Source organism: Leucoraja erinacea, chromosome 2, assembly GCF_028641065.1.
Source record: "Leucoraja erinacea ecotype New England chromosome 2, Leri_hhj_1, whole genome shotgun sequence".
In the NCBI taxonomy this organism is placed as follows: domain Eukaryota; kingdom Metazoa; phylum Chordata; class Chondrichthyes; order Rajiformes; family Rajidae; genus Leucoraja; species Leucoraja erinaceus.
The window spans coordinates 45,448,890-45,463,407 of NC_073378.1; the positions used below are offsets into that span (position 1 = coordinate 45,448,890).

Sequence of the window (14,518 nt, forward strand, 5' to 3'; positions counted from 1 at the left end):
CGGTTTTCAGCTGATCTTGCCAACCACACAGCTTTCCAATTGAGAAGTGCAGTAGTATAGAAACATAGAAAATAGGTGCAGGAGTAGGCCATTCGGCCCTTCGAGCCTGCACCGCCATTCAATATGATCATGGCTGATCATCCAACTCAATATCCTGTACCTGCCTTCTCTCCATACCCCCTGATCCCTTTAGCCACAAGGTCCACATCTAACTCCCTCTTAAATATAGCCAATGAACTGGCCTCAACTACCTTCTATGGCAAAGAGTTCCAGAGATTCACCACTCTCTGTGTAAAAAATGTTTTTCTCATCTCAGTCCTAAAGGATTTCCCCTTTATCCTTAAACTGTGACCCCTTGTCCTGGACTTCCCCAACATCGGGAACAATCTTCCTGCATCTAGCCTGTCCAACCGCTTAAGAATTTTGTAAGTTTCTATAAGATTCCCCCTCAATCTTCTAAATTCTAGCGAGTACAAGCTGAGTCTATCCAGTCTTTCTTCATATGAAAGTCCTGACATCCCAGGAATCAGTCTGGTGAACCTTCTCTGTACTCCCTCTATGGCAAGAATGTGTTTCCTCAGATTTGGAGACCAAAAGTACAGAATTAAATTACAATGATTAAAGATGATCCATCCGTCGTGTTCGCCTTTTATTGTTTTAGTTGAGGCATTAATTGTTTTAAAGTGAATTGAAGATGTAGGTGCATAATCTGAATTTCCTAAACAATAATTTTGCATGATGGAGATTCAGGTGGCAATTCTGTTAAATCTTATTGCATTATTGAATAATACCAACATATTGTAGGGCAGGTATTTGGCTGGAATGTCTCTTCTGAAAGGCTGAATGTTTTCTTGTTGCATGAAAATTTAGCCAATTATTTCTAATGACAAATTTAATTAAAAGGGTGAAATCAGGCATATTAGATTATACTTTTTAAACCATAAATTTACAATATTAGCATGAAGATGTAAAGTATGTTAGAAGGATTTTCAAAATATGGTAATATTGTCTTGAACTTTATATTGTAAGTTTTCTTATTGCACGTTAACAGAATAAACATTTGAAATAAAATTCAGCTGATTAGAAATTCACCAGTACATGGTGAATAGAATATGTAAATTATGCATTTCAAGGAGAAACTGAATACTATTTGAATTCAAAACCCCTTTTCAATGCTATCATTTAGAAATGCGTCTGCATGGTGGCTTTGATGCTGGGTTACTGTAGCATGAAAGTTAATTGCACAGAGATATCATTATCTCTCTCCGTGGCTTTATAAACCAAAGGAAAGTTTATCGAGTGTTGCTAAATCCATCTAATGGATTTCACAGGTTAAATAAAAGCCAGAATATCGATCAAAGGCATTGTTATTCAAAAGTATTTTGCTATTCTAATATTTCACAGATATATTTTGAAGATAGCTGCCAAATTGGTAATTCACAGTGCAATCTACATAAAAATGTGGAACTATGAATCTTCATCCATATTTTTACATCTTAAACTTGTACTTCCAATTACATTCCAATTACAAGAAAACTAGATGTTGATTGGGAATTACAGTGTTGTATTTGAATGAGCTTTTGCAACTTTTTTGAAGTTATTTTCAGCAACAAAACATAATGGCTGAATAATGTCTCAATAAAACATAATGTCTTGACCTGAAACGTCATCCATTCCTTCTCTCCAGAGATACTGCCTATCCCGCTGAGTTCATCCAGCATTTTGTGTCCATAATGTTTTCCCTGTTTATCTCATTTACATGACACAAGTAATGATGTTTTGCCTGTTTAACTTGTATGAAATGACCCAAGTCCCAGTTTTATTTTCTTCCAAGCAGATTCCTCACAATGATATGATATCTACCTTAGGTTGACTAACTGGTGCTGATGCATAGTACGATTTCTAACTCATTAAGATGCATCATCAGCAACATGCATTTAATGTATTCATGTTTTGTCTGAAAAATTGTAGGGTGGAACTAATTAGATCCAGAAACATTTCAACATTACGAAACAGGAGAATTGGCCGCCTTTGAAGCACATGACGGAGGATAAATCCCCGGTGGCTGGAGGTGGCTAATGTTGTGCCTTTATTTAAGAAGGGCTGCAAGCACAAATCAGGAAACTACAGGCCTAATTTTTTTTTTTCTATTCTGCCCATTTCTGAGAGAAGTTCTAAATTAGAATTTAACAATTATGGAGTTATGAAAGGATTACAGCACAAAACAAAACCACTTTGCCCATGGAGTACACATTAACTCAATCCAGCTTTTGTTTTTTTTTCTATTCAGCTATCCAGCTCTGTTTTAATTAAATGCCATGATCTATTCTGCCTCCACTGCCCAACTAGCAATATATCATGGATTATAACTATACTATGTTTTGTACTGATGTTCCTCTCTTCACAGTAAAAAAAAATTGCCAAACACCTTCATTCTATGCCCTAATGTTTTTGGTTCTTTCATCAATGGGAATAGTTCATAAATGCTGTGTCAGGACTCTTCATAATTTTTAATACTCAGATGAGTTCTCTCATGCTCTTCAGTTCTAAGAACACCAGCTTCTCCTCTCCATGTAACTGGTCCCCCATTCTTTAGTCCTGTATTTATTTGAAATGATCAGAAAATATTTAATTTTTAATTGGAAACAAAAATAAAGTCTAATAAAATAAAAGTCTCAACAAGGTCCTGACCCACAACATCACCTATCCATGTCTTCCAGGGAGACTTGCCTCATTCACCCCAGCACTTTGTGTATTTTTTGGAAACCAAGTTTAAGTAGAAGTAATGTGCCCAATCATTTTCAATTGCAGGTCTATTTTCAATTCTGAGTTGAAATTCATGGGCCTGTAATGTTGTCAGGAATAATAAGCAATGCAAATAGAACTTATGCCATACCACACAGCAAATGTTAACACGCGGAAATGCAGATGCTGGAATCTTGAGCAAAACAGAAAATGCTGAGTAAATCAGTGGGTCAGGCCGCACCTGTGGAGTGGACAATGTTTTGTAGATGATAGTAAATAAACATTGCCTATCCGTTTCCTCCACAGATGTTGCCTGATCCGCTGAGTTACTTCAGCACTTTGTGTGGCAAGTCAGTAAATTTATCTTTTTAGAAATGTGCAGAAAATTTGATATAATGTAAATTAATTTTTTCGGAACAAGCTGCCATAGCAGGTGGTGGAGGCTGGGATTATCCTAATGTTTAAGAAATAGTTAGACAAGTACATGAACAGGATAGGTTTGGAGGGATATGGACCAAACGCGGGCAGGTGGGACTAGTGCAACATAACATTAAAGAAGAAATTTAACATTAAAACATAAAAACATAACCTCACATTTATCCGCATTAAACTTCATCTGCCATGTATCTGCCCACTCCCCCAACCTGTCCAAGTCACCCTGCATTCTCATAGCATCATCCTCACAGTTCACACTGCCACCCAGGTTTGTGTCATCTGCAAATTTGCTAATGTTACTTTGAATCCCTTCATCCAAATCATTGATGTATATTGTAAATAGCTGCGGTCCCAGCACCGAGCCTTGCGGTACCCCACTAGTCACTGCCTGCATTCTGAAAGGGACCCGTTAATCCCTACTCTTTGTTTCCTGTCTGCCAACCACTTCTCTATCCATGTCAGCACTCTACCCCCAATACCATGTGCCCTAATTTTGACCAATAATCTCCTATGTGGACCTTATTAAATGCTTTCTGAAAGTCCAGGTACACTCCATCCACTGGCTCCCCCTTGTCCATTTTCCTAGTTATATCTTCAAAAAATTCCAGAAGATTAGTCAAGCATGATTTCCCCTTCGCAAATCCATGCTAACTCCGACCGATCCTGTTATTGCTATCCAAATGTGCGGCTATCTCATCTTTTACAATTGACTCCAGCATCTTCCCCATCACCGATGTCAGGCTAACTGGTCTATAATTCCCCGTTTTCTCTCTCCCGCCTTTCTTAAAAAGTGGGATAACATTAGCTGTCCTCCAATCCACAGGAACTCATCCTGAGAATATTGGAAATTTATCACCAATGCATCCACGATTTCTAGAGCCACTTCCTTAAGTATCCTGGGATGCAGACCATCAGGCCCTGGGGATTTATCAGCCTTCAGTTCCATCAGTCTATCCAACACCATTTCCAGCCTAATGTGGATTTCCTTCAGTTCCTCCGTCACCCCAGATCCTCTGGCCACTACTATATCAGGAACATTGTTTGTGTCCTCTTTAGTGAAGACAGATCCAAAGTACCTGTTCAACTCATCTGCCATTTCCTTATTCCCCATAATAAATTCACCTTTTTTGGTCTTCAAGGGTCCAACTTTGGTCTTAACTAATTATTTTCTCTTCACATACCTAAAGAAGCTTTTACTATCCTGCTTAATATTCTTGGCTAGCTTACCTTCGTACCTCATCTTTTCTCCCCGTATTATCTTTTTGGTTATCTTCTGTTCTTTAAACATTATCCAATCCTCTTGCTTCCCGCTCATCTTTGCTACGTTGTACTTCTTTGCTTTAATTTTTATACTATCCCTGACGTCCCTTGTCAGCCGTGGTCGTCCCTTTCTCCCTTTTGAATCTTTCTTCCACCTAGGAATGAACTGATCCTGCACCTTCAGTATTATTCCTAGAAATACCTGCCATTTTTGTTCCACTGTCATCCCTGCTAATGTATCTTTCCAGTCAAGTTTGGCCAGCTCCTCCCTCATGGCCCCATGGTCCCCTTTATTCAACTGCAACACTGACAGCTCCGATCTACCCTTCTCCCTCTCCAATTGTAGATTAATCCTGACCATGTTATGGCCACTGCCTCCTAATAGCTCATTAACCTCGAGGTCCTTTATCAAATCCGGCTCATTACATAACACTAAATCCAGAATTGCCTTTTCTCAGGTAGGCTCCAATACAAGCTGTTCTAAGAATCCATCACGAAGGCACTCTACAAAGTCCCTTTCTTGTGGTCCAATACCAACCTGATTTTCCCAGTCTACCTGCACGTTGAAATCTCCCATAACCACCACAGCATTACTTTTGCTACATGCCAATTTTAACTCCTGATTCAACTTGCGCCCTATGTCCAGGCTACTGTTTGGGGGCCTGTAGATTAGTCCCATCAGGGTCTTTTTACCCTTACAATTCCTTAGTTCTATCCATACTGACTCCACATCTCCTGTTTCAATGTCACCCCTTGCAAGGGACTGAATTTTATTCCTCACCAACAGGGCAACTCCACCCCCTCTGGCCACCTGTGTGTCTTTTCGCAAGTTGGGCCGAAGGGCCTGTTTCCACACTTTATCACTCTATGACTTGTATGACTAGTAAATGGTGCTTGTTTGTTGTGATTTTAACATTCTATTGTGTGTGAGGCCCCCAGTAACATTGGATCAAGTCCTATCCAGAGTGCTGAGGTATGGTTTGACACAAATTAAATGGCTAACCCCATCAGGATCATGGCCAAAATGTCAAAGGCATCCATCTTACATTATTTATGTTTTGTCTACTGCACTCCTCCACTAATCCCAACCATCAGTTTGAGCAGTGATACAATATTATCTCTGATCACCTTTTATGATTCTTATTTTGAAACCCTGCTGTAATTGTTTTCCGAACATACTCCCTTCACTTGGAATTTTTAACACAATAGAATACCCAAGCCTCCCCAAATCGAACACTCAGCAGTGGTGGCTAAAGATATGCGGGTCATTGTTTGGGCAGCTTTCACTTATTCTCAATGTAGCAATGTTACAAAATTTTGAGATTTAAAGAGTCAAGTCTGCAATTTATCCCATCAGATAAAGCATAAAAAGAAGTTTAATTTGACACCTAATTCACTTTCATATCTCAAGAATTTAAAAAGTTATGGCCATTTTCATACTCGGAAATTAGCATCTTGTTCCCTATTGATTTTCTATGGACATAACAAAAAAGCTGTGATCGTGGACAGGCAAAAGCACATAACTTTCTTAAAAATTAAGAGAACTGAATGAAAATTTTAGTTATCATAGAAGCATTCTGAGACAAATATAACATAATCTTACTTGGATGACCTGAAATTAAAGCATATAATTAGTTAGTTACCCAATTGTAGCTAATTTCAAACTTCAATTACTAGATCTAAACATCTATCCATTTCTTAATAAATGATTAACATTTTTAAATAGCCTAAGTGTCTAAATTATATTCACAAATAATTCACAATAAAACATGATTTTAAAATCTCATTTACATTAATTTATAGGCCAAATGGAAGGAATTTACTGTTCAATTGCTGTAAATTAAAGTTCATTTAAATCAGCTCTCTAGTGGGATCCTGTGAACGCACTGGTTTAGAACATTCACATTGCATTAGATTTGTGCCCTCAACATACCTACTCAATGTCGCATCAATTGGACTGATTGATTAAACATACAAATTTAATGGATATAATTCAAAATTAATTATTTTGAATGTTGAGCATTGATTGTTTCTAATCAATTTAATATTAAATTATTAGTATACTTAATATCCTACGTGAAGAGAATTTGAACTACTGCTAGGTTTAGGTTTATTATTGTCACGTGTACTGGAGTACAATGAAAAGCTTGCTTTCAGGGGTAGTTATGCTTAATTAGATAAATAAAATAATACTCAGCAAGTCAGTAAATTAACGTATTTTGAGAAATCTTGATATAATGTAAATTACAAATTTTGGAAGTTGATGAGACTGAAGTACAAAGAGAAATACAAAGTCTATTTTGTTTTCATCTTATTCAATGTCATTAATGTTTTCAGCTATCTTTTTAAAGCTTAAATAAAAACTGTACTACAAAGATAGACACAAAATGCTGGAATAACTCAGCAGGCCAGACAGCACCTAACCTTTTTTCTTATTAAAAAATCAGAATTTGTGGAATTCCCTGCCACACAGGGCAGTGGAGGCCAAATCACTGGATGGATTTAAGAGAGAGTTAGATAGAGCTCTCGGGGCTAGTGGAATCAAGGAATATGGGGAGAAGGCAAGCATGGGTTATTGATTGGGGACGATCAGCCATGATCACAATGAATGGCGATGCTGGCTCGAAGGGCCGAATGGCTTCCTCCTGCACCTATTTTCTATGTTTCTAGAACATTAAAGTGAAGGTATAATTCAATAGGATCATTTTTTAATAATATGTTACTCTGACATTCTACTTATCTCATGGGATTATGTTGAGAATGTTAAGTGTTAAATTTTGAGTATGTGATATAATAACTCAATGCTGTAAAATCCTCCATTTTATAAATAACATCCAAGTAGCTGATAGTAGAATGTTCTCCTGATGTCTCGATAACAAAAGTGTTAAATTATTTATTGAACTGCACTATGCAAATTATCAATGACATTTCAGATCCAACAAATTGAGGTTCAATTAAAATTTTAGTCTGTGTGTGCTGCCAAAAAGACCGTGGAACCTAATGAGTTCTGAGACGAGAACAGTAATATCTGGAAACATATCAATATTATGAAAGGGAAGGTGTGGTAATCTTGAAGTACATAAAGGAGAATAAATCCAAGGGGCCTGACCAAGTGTATTCCCAGGTGCTGTGGGAAACAAGGGAAGAAGTTGCAGAGGCCCTGGTCGAGATTTTTGTATCTTTCTTGGAATGGATTGGAATGGAATGCGTTATGGAATGGAATACTTTTTGAAGATTTTTGTACCTTCCTTTGTTGGAAGTGAGGTTTCAGAAGGCCAGAGGGTAATTAATGGTATGCCTTTATTTTAGAAGGGTTTCAAAGGCAAGTCAGAGAACTGACTTAATGTTAGTGATGGGAAAGCTCTTGAGGTTATTCAGAAAAACAAAATGTATCTGTGGGTCGAGACCCTTCTTCAGACTGATGTTTGGAGGGGGGGCGATGAAAAGAAAGGAAGAAGCGGAGACAGTAGGCTGTGGGAGAGCTGGGAAGGGGAGGGGAAGGAGGGAGAAAGCAAGGACTACCTGAAATTGGAGGTCAATGTTCATACCGCTGGGGTGTAAACTACCCAAGCGAAATATGAGATGCTGCTCCTCCAATTTGCGGTGGGACTCACTCTGGCCATGGAGGAGGCCCAGGCAGAAAAGTCGGATGCGGAATGGGAGGGGGAGTTGAAGCGCTGAGCCACCGGGAGATCAGGTTGGTTATTGCGAACTGAGCGGAGGTGTTGGGCGAAGCGATCGCCAAGCCCGCTCTTGGTCTCACCAATGTAGAGCAGTTGACACCTGGAACAGCGGATGCAATATATGAGGTTGGAGGAGTGCAGGTGAACCTCTGCCTCACCATATAACCATATAACAATTACAGCACGGAAACAGGCCATCTCGGCCCTACAAGTCCGTGCCGACACAACCATTTTTTCCCTTAGTCCCACCTGCCTGCACTCATACCATAACCCTCCATTCCCTTCTCACCATATGCTTATCCAATTTATTTTTAAATTATACCAACGAACCAGCCTCCACCACTTCCACTGGAAGCTCACCTGGAAAGACTGCTTGGATGGAGTCGAGGGGGGAAGTAAAGCGACAAGTGTAGCATTTCCTGCAGTTGCAAGGGAAAGTGCCATGTGGGGCTACCCACTTTGGTGGCAAGAACAGGAAGGCAGATTATTATCTGAATGGTGTCAGTTTAGGAAAAGGAGAGGTGCAACAAGATCTGGATGTGCTTGTACATCAGTCATTGAATGTAAGCATGCAGGTACAGCAGGCAGTGAAGATAGCTAATGGCATGTTGGCCTTCATTGCACGAGGATTTGAGTTTAGGAGCAAGGAGGTCCTACTGCAGTTATACAGGGCCCTGGTGAGATTGCACCTGGAGTATTGTGTGCAATTTTGTCTCCTTATTTGAGGAAGGATATTATTGCTATTGAGGGAGTGCAGCATAGCTTCACCAAGTTAATTCCCGGGATGGCTGGAGTGACGTATGATGAAAGAATGGGTCGACTGGGCTTGTGTTAATAAGAATTTAGAAGGATGAGAGGAGATCTTTTAGAAACATAAAATTCTTAAAGGTTTGGACAGGCTAGGTGCAGGAAAAATGTTCCCGATGTTGGGGAATACAGAACCAGGGGTCACAGTTTAAGAATAAGGGGTAGGCCATTTAGAACTGAGATTAGGAAATACTTTTTCACATAGAGTTGTGAATATGTGGAATTCTCTGCCACAGAAGGCGGTAGTGGCCAAGTCACTGGATGTTTTCAAGGGAGAGGTAGATTTAGCTCTTAGGGCTAAAGGAATCAAGGGATATGGGGAAAAAGCACGAACGAGGCACTGATTTTAGATGATCAGCCATGATCGTATTAAATGGGGGGTGCTGGCTCGAAGGGGCAAATGGCCTATTCCTTCACCTATTTTTTTCTATGTTTTCTATGTTTACATGGAAAATAGTGTCTGAGTATTTTGAAGAGGTGAATAAGAAGATTGACATGGACTGTGGTAGATGTTGTCTACAGGGACTTTAGCAAAGCATGGTGGACTGGGCTGGAATGTTAAATTGTATGAGATCCAGGGTGAGCCAGGCAATTGGATTCAAAGTTGGCTTACTGGAAAGAGGCATACGGTGATGGTATTCCGTTCTTTTTGTAGCTTGGAGGTCTGTGACCCATGGTGTGCCTAAGTGGTAGGTGCTGGTTCCCTTGCTGTTATCATCTATATATTAATTATTTGAATGAGAATGTAAATGACATGATTAATAATCACAGCTGAAACTAATGGTATAGTCAAGGGAGGTTGTTTGAGGTTAAAACAGGATTTAGATCATTTGGCAAAGTGGGCAAAAGAAAGGCAGATGGTATTTAGTGCAGAAAAGTGTGGTGGTGCATTTTGAGAAGTTAAAATAGGACATTATACAGTGGATGGTGTGCGACCTTGGTAGGCGTTATTGAACATAGGCCTCGTTCTGCAGGTACATAGTTCCCTGAAAGTGGTGGACAGTTTGGTGAAGAAGGCATATCGTTACACTTGCCTTAATTAGTCGGCGATAGACACAAAAGGCTGGAGTAAGTCAGCTGGAGGTCAGACAGCATCTCTGGAGAAAAGGAATAGGTGGCGTTTTGGGTCGATACCCTTCTTCAGACTGAGAGTCAGGGAAAGGGAAACGAGAGATATAGACGGTGATGTACCTGTAGCGAGATATAGAACAAATGAATGAAAGATATGCAAAAAGTAATGATGATAAAGGAAACAAACCATTGTTAGCTGTTTGTTAGTGAGAATGAGTACTGACAATGAAACTCAAGATGACATTGAAGCTGGTACGACTTGGGTGAGGGATGGAGAGAGGGAATGCACGGGTTACTTGAAGGTAGAGAAATCATTATTCATATTCATATATTCATATTAGTCGGCCATTGAGTTTAAGAGTTGTGACATCATGTTACAGCTGCATAAGGTATTGGTGAGACTGCACTTGGGGTATTGTGTGTAGTTCTGGTTGCCATACTGCAAAGTGAATCTAATTAAGACTGATGGTGCAGAATAGATTCACAAGGATGTTGCTGGGACTGGAGGACTTGAGTTATCAGAAGAGACTGGTTAGGCTGAGACTTTTTTTCTCTTGGAACAAAGGAAGCTGAGGGGTGACTAGATTTAAATTAGTTCATTATCATATACACCAAGGTGAAAGGAAATTCCTTGTTTGCATGAAGCTCATAGAGTAAACATGTTTCCTTGCTCTATAACTTTATTTCGGAGGAACGTTTTAGTTATACATTGATAAATTGTCTCTTTATGTTGTCAACTGTTTCTGCAATGATTCCCAATTTTTTACTTGCCATGTTTTATGTATGGAACGGAATTGCTGATTTAATTCCAACTTTGAAGCAATGTTGTATTTTGACAGTCCTATTTGCCCCCCCCCCCATTGGAACTTTAATTGAGGAGCCTGGACTATGTGTTATTGACAGTCAGTAGAGAGACTTTAATCATGTTGGTTGTCTTTAGGATTTAAAACTATTTTTTAGAGTGCAAATGCTTCACCTATCTGTGATTCAGTCTTCAGGGAATTAGTGATTTAAAAAATAAAAATTGTTGAAGTGTTTCTAATGTGCAGAAGTTATTTTATTACATCATGTATGTGTTTCATTGCTTTATTATCACTTATAGAGGAATATTTCCTTTTTAAAATAAATCTCATTCAGGCATCATCGATGGTTACACGGAAGAAAAAGCTAACTTGGAAAGGCAGATTCGGGAGAAAGATGAGAGTCGGCATCAGATTGCCCAAGAGCTCCAGCACACGAGTACCCGTCTACAAGAACTGGAAGAGGAGCGACAACAGCTTCAACAAGAAAGAGACCTGATTGCAAGGCAACAAGTTGCACTGAAAGAAAATGCAGGATCTGTTGAGCTCAGTATGTATTGTCCAAATTCTTGGTTATTTATTGTTCTAGCTCTTCGACAGAAACACAGGGAATGGGTTATTAAGTTATTGAAAGTCAGAGGCCAGTCATTTCTTGTTTTTTTTTTTGTTTTTGCTTTTGTATATTACTGTAGTATGTTCAGGTTATTTGTGGAAGGAAAATGTGGAATCCGTATATATTCGGATATTTTCAGCATGAGGGAATTGCTTCCAAAATGTTCTTTTAAAAATGGATCCTCTTGGATTGCAACTCTTTCCTTGCTGTTAATTAAGCACAGTTTGCAGTTTCCCATTACATAAAACATGTGATGTGCACAGATTGAATTCTTCACATTCCCTTGCCATCTTGTTCTACAAAATCATAAAAAAAAGTTGTATGTTGATAGCCAATTTTTTTTCCTTCTTTGCATTACCCTGCATCTCACTAATGCACGGTCTTCCTGCTTCAACATGTTTGAAGAACTATGTTACTGTCACATAAGAAGTTCATTGGCAGTTTATGACTTTCAATGGACCAGCTTTTCAATAGAATTATTTTATTTTTTCTTTTACTTCAACTGGCTACTTAAGAGGAAATGAGATCTTTATGTTCATCAGGGATATTTTTGTTAAAAAAAGATTCCTCTTGGGTGATTTCATATTCTATTGTTTTATGACTGTTTCCTGATCCATTGTAATATGATTAGCCTCAGAAAATGGTGTTGAGAACCCTTGCAAAAAAAAAATGAACTATGAGCATTAGTGATCTTTAAAAATAAAACCTCTTTATACCATAAACAAACCTTACAATGTACACCCAAATAATTCATGTTGCAAAAGTGATCATATTACTTGCCTGAATTATTCTGAATTGTCAAAGTAATCTAAAATGAAAAACAATGCAACCTGTTGAGGCCACACTAGGAGTACTGTGTTCAGTTTTGGTCACCTTGCTATAGAAAGGATGTCATTGAGCCGGAATGAGTGCATAGAAGATTTACGAGGATATTGGCAGGACTTGAGGGGTTGAGCTACATTGGGAGATTGGGCAGGCTAGAACTTTGGTCCTTGGGAGTGCAGGAGGCTGAAGGGTGATCATATAAAGGTGTATAAGATCATAAGGAAACTAGATAGGGTGAATGCAGTCTTTTACCCATGGTTTGGTAATCAAAAACAAGAGAACATGAGGTGAGAGGGACAAGATTTAATACGAACCCGGGGGGCATTATTTTCTTTCAGAGGGTGAAAGAAAATGTCACCCATTCCTTCTCTCGTGACAAGCTGCCAGAGGAGGTAGTTGGGGCAGATACTCTAAAAGCATTTAAAAGACATTGGACAGATACATAGATAGGAAACGTTTAAAGGGACATAGGCAAATGAAACTAGCTTAGATGGGGCATCATAGTCGGCATGGACGAGGTGGCCAAAGAGACTGTCCCATGCTTTATGATTCTGGGACTATAAGTTATCAAACTATTTTAAAAGATGGACACAAAAAGCTGGGGTAACTCAACGGGACAGGCAGCATCTCTGGAGGGAAGGAATGGGTGACATTTTGGGTCGAGACCCTTCTTCAGAACCAGCATCTGCAGTTCCTTCTTACATATTTTAAAAGATGGGTGGAGTGAAGTTGAATGGAAATTCGAAGCAGTTTAGACCTAGTAAAAAGGTTTGGATTTAATCTTCAATTGCTTCCATGGTAAATTAAATTCAATGGTGATAACAAAAAACAATGATGAATTCACTTGGATAAGAAAAGAGAAATATGGGCATGTTAAACTTGGTGCTTGCCTCCTTTTGCCACGGCAATTAGCCATCCAGATGTTAATTGTTAAGGAAATGGAGAAGAAATCAGAAAATACAATGAGCCGGAAGGCCCTGTATCTGGTTTACAGCTGAATCAGCCACCTGCAACACCCTGCAATTTCCTTTTCGGATACAAAAGACTGAACAGACAGACCATCCACATCTGAAGATCTCATGTGGAGACAGCTCCATTTTGCTGGTTTTGCCTTGACTGCCAACTGAAAAATATTTTGAAATGGAATTTAATATACATTTCATTGATATGTTTACATGTAATGCCTAAATGGAGTTATTTTTACATTTGGTGTTAAAGTACATTCTATAGAAGTATTCAGTGTTGATGGTTTCATTCCAATATGATCAAGTTCAACCATTTTAATATCCATGTTTGACATTGCATGTATAACTACACAACTACTAAACTCATTTTGCAAAACTCTTTGCTATACTTTCCATAAACTCACCATATTTAAGTACAAGCTTTATAGCATCTGAATTACTGTGCTCTTTTGTTCTCCTAGGCATAGTTGAAGCTGCAGATGCAGCACCAGAAGCAGGTGTGTTTGTATACTGCATGGCCAATCTGCAATCAGATCGTGCACATTTGGAAAATTGAGTTATACTAATTTCAGTTTATTTTTTTGGCTGGTTGTTTGGTTTTTTGGCTATCTATTAATCTCTAACAATTTTCAAATCAAATAACACATTGTAGCAAGTTTTGATTTGCTGAAGCATATTTTAAACATTTCAAATAAGCATGACATCCTATTAATTATTTGTTGCAAAATGAATCCTTAAGAAAAGCAAATCATCTTTTTAAAAAATGTCATTTGGAACATTTAATACAGAGAAGAACCCATCGGGAGAAATTGTCTTTGAAAAACTGTGCTGAATGAACTTAGCAATAATGGTTGTATTTTGTAGTCTACTTCAGAAATATAGCTCAATTGGCTACAGTGGCCCTGAATTTCAGAAGCTGAGTATAACGTAAAGCTGCTGCTATAAGAGAGCCTAAATATTGATGTGGAATTCACCTTGATGAATTTCCGCTCGTATCAATTTCAAATTTCACATCAACATTTTAACATGGTCAAGTTAGAAAATATAACTGAAACATTTGTTGAAATGGATGAACAAGGCAAATGCCACTCTTCACATCAACATATTTTTAGGATTGATGCAATGGAAGAGCAAACGTTTACCGACTATAAACCAAATTAACTAGCTCAACATTTTTTAAAAAGATGATGGTTGGCATTGGATTCTTATGAGCTGCACTGTATAAATTGAGCATAACTAATGTGATTCTGCCTCTTCAAATTTTCTGCTCTACTTAACAATTGATTACATAAATGGCTTCTCGTGGTTGTGGTT

At 38.5% G+C, this 14,518-nt stretch overlaps 1 protein-coding gene across 4 annotated transcripts in view; it reads left to right on the plus strand.

Annotated features, from left to right (window-relative positions):
* LOC129709537 (A-kinase anchor protein 9-like) overlaps positions 1–14,518 on the plus strand; it is a 200,255-nt gene that overhangs the window by 117,563 nt on the left and 68,174 nt on the right. For 3 of the 4 annotated variants that reach the window (XM_055656004.1, XM_055656013.1, XM_055656020.1), the window contains 2 exons: positions 11,139–11,351; positions 13,666–13,701. In XM_055656004.1, coding sequence (XP_055511979.1) covers positions 11,139–11,351; positions 13,666–13,701 — 249 coding nt within the window. The remainder of the gene's footprint in view (positions 1–11,138; positions 11,352–13,665; positions 13,702–14,518) is intronic. The other variant, XM_055656019.1, reaches the window with a different exon arrangement.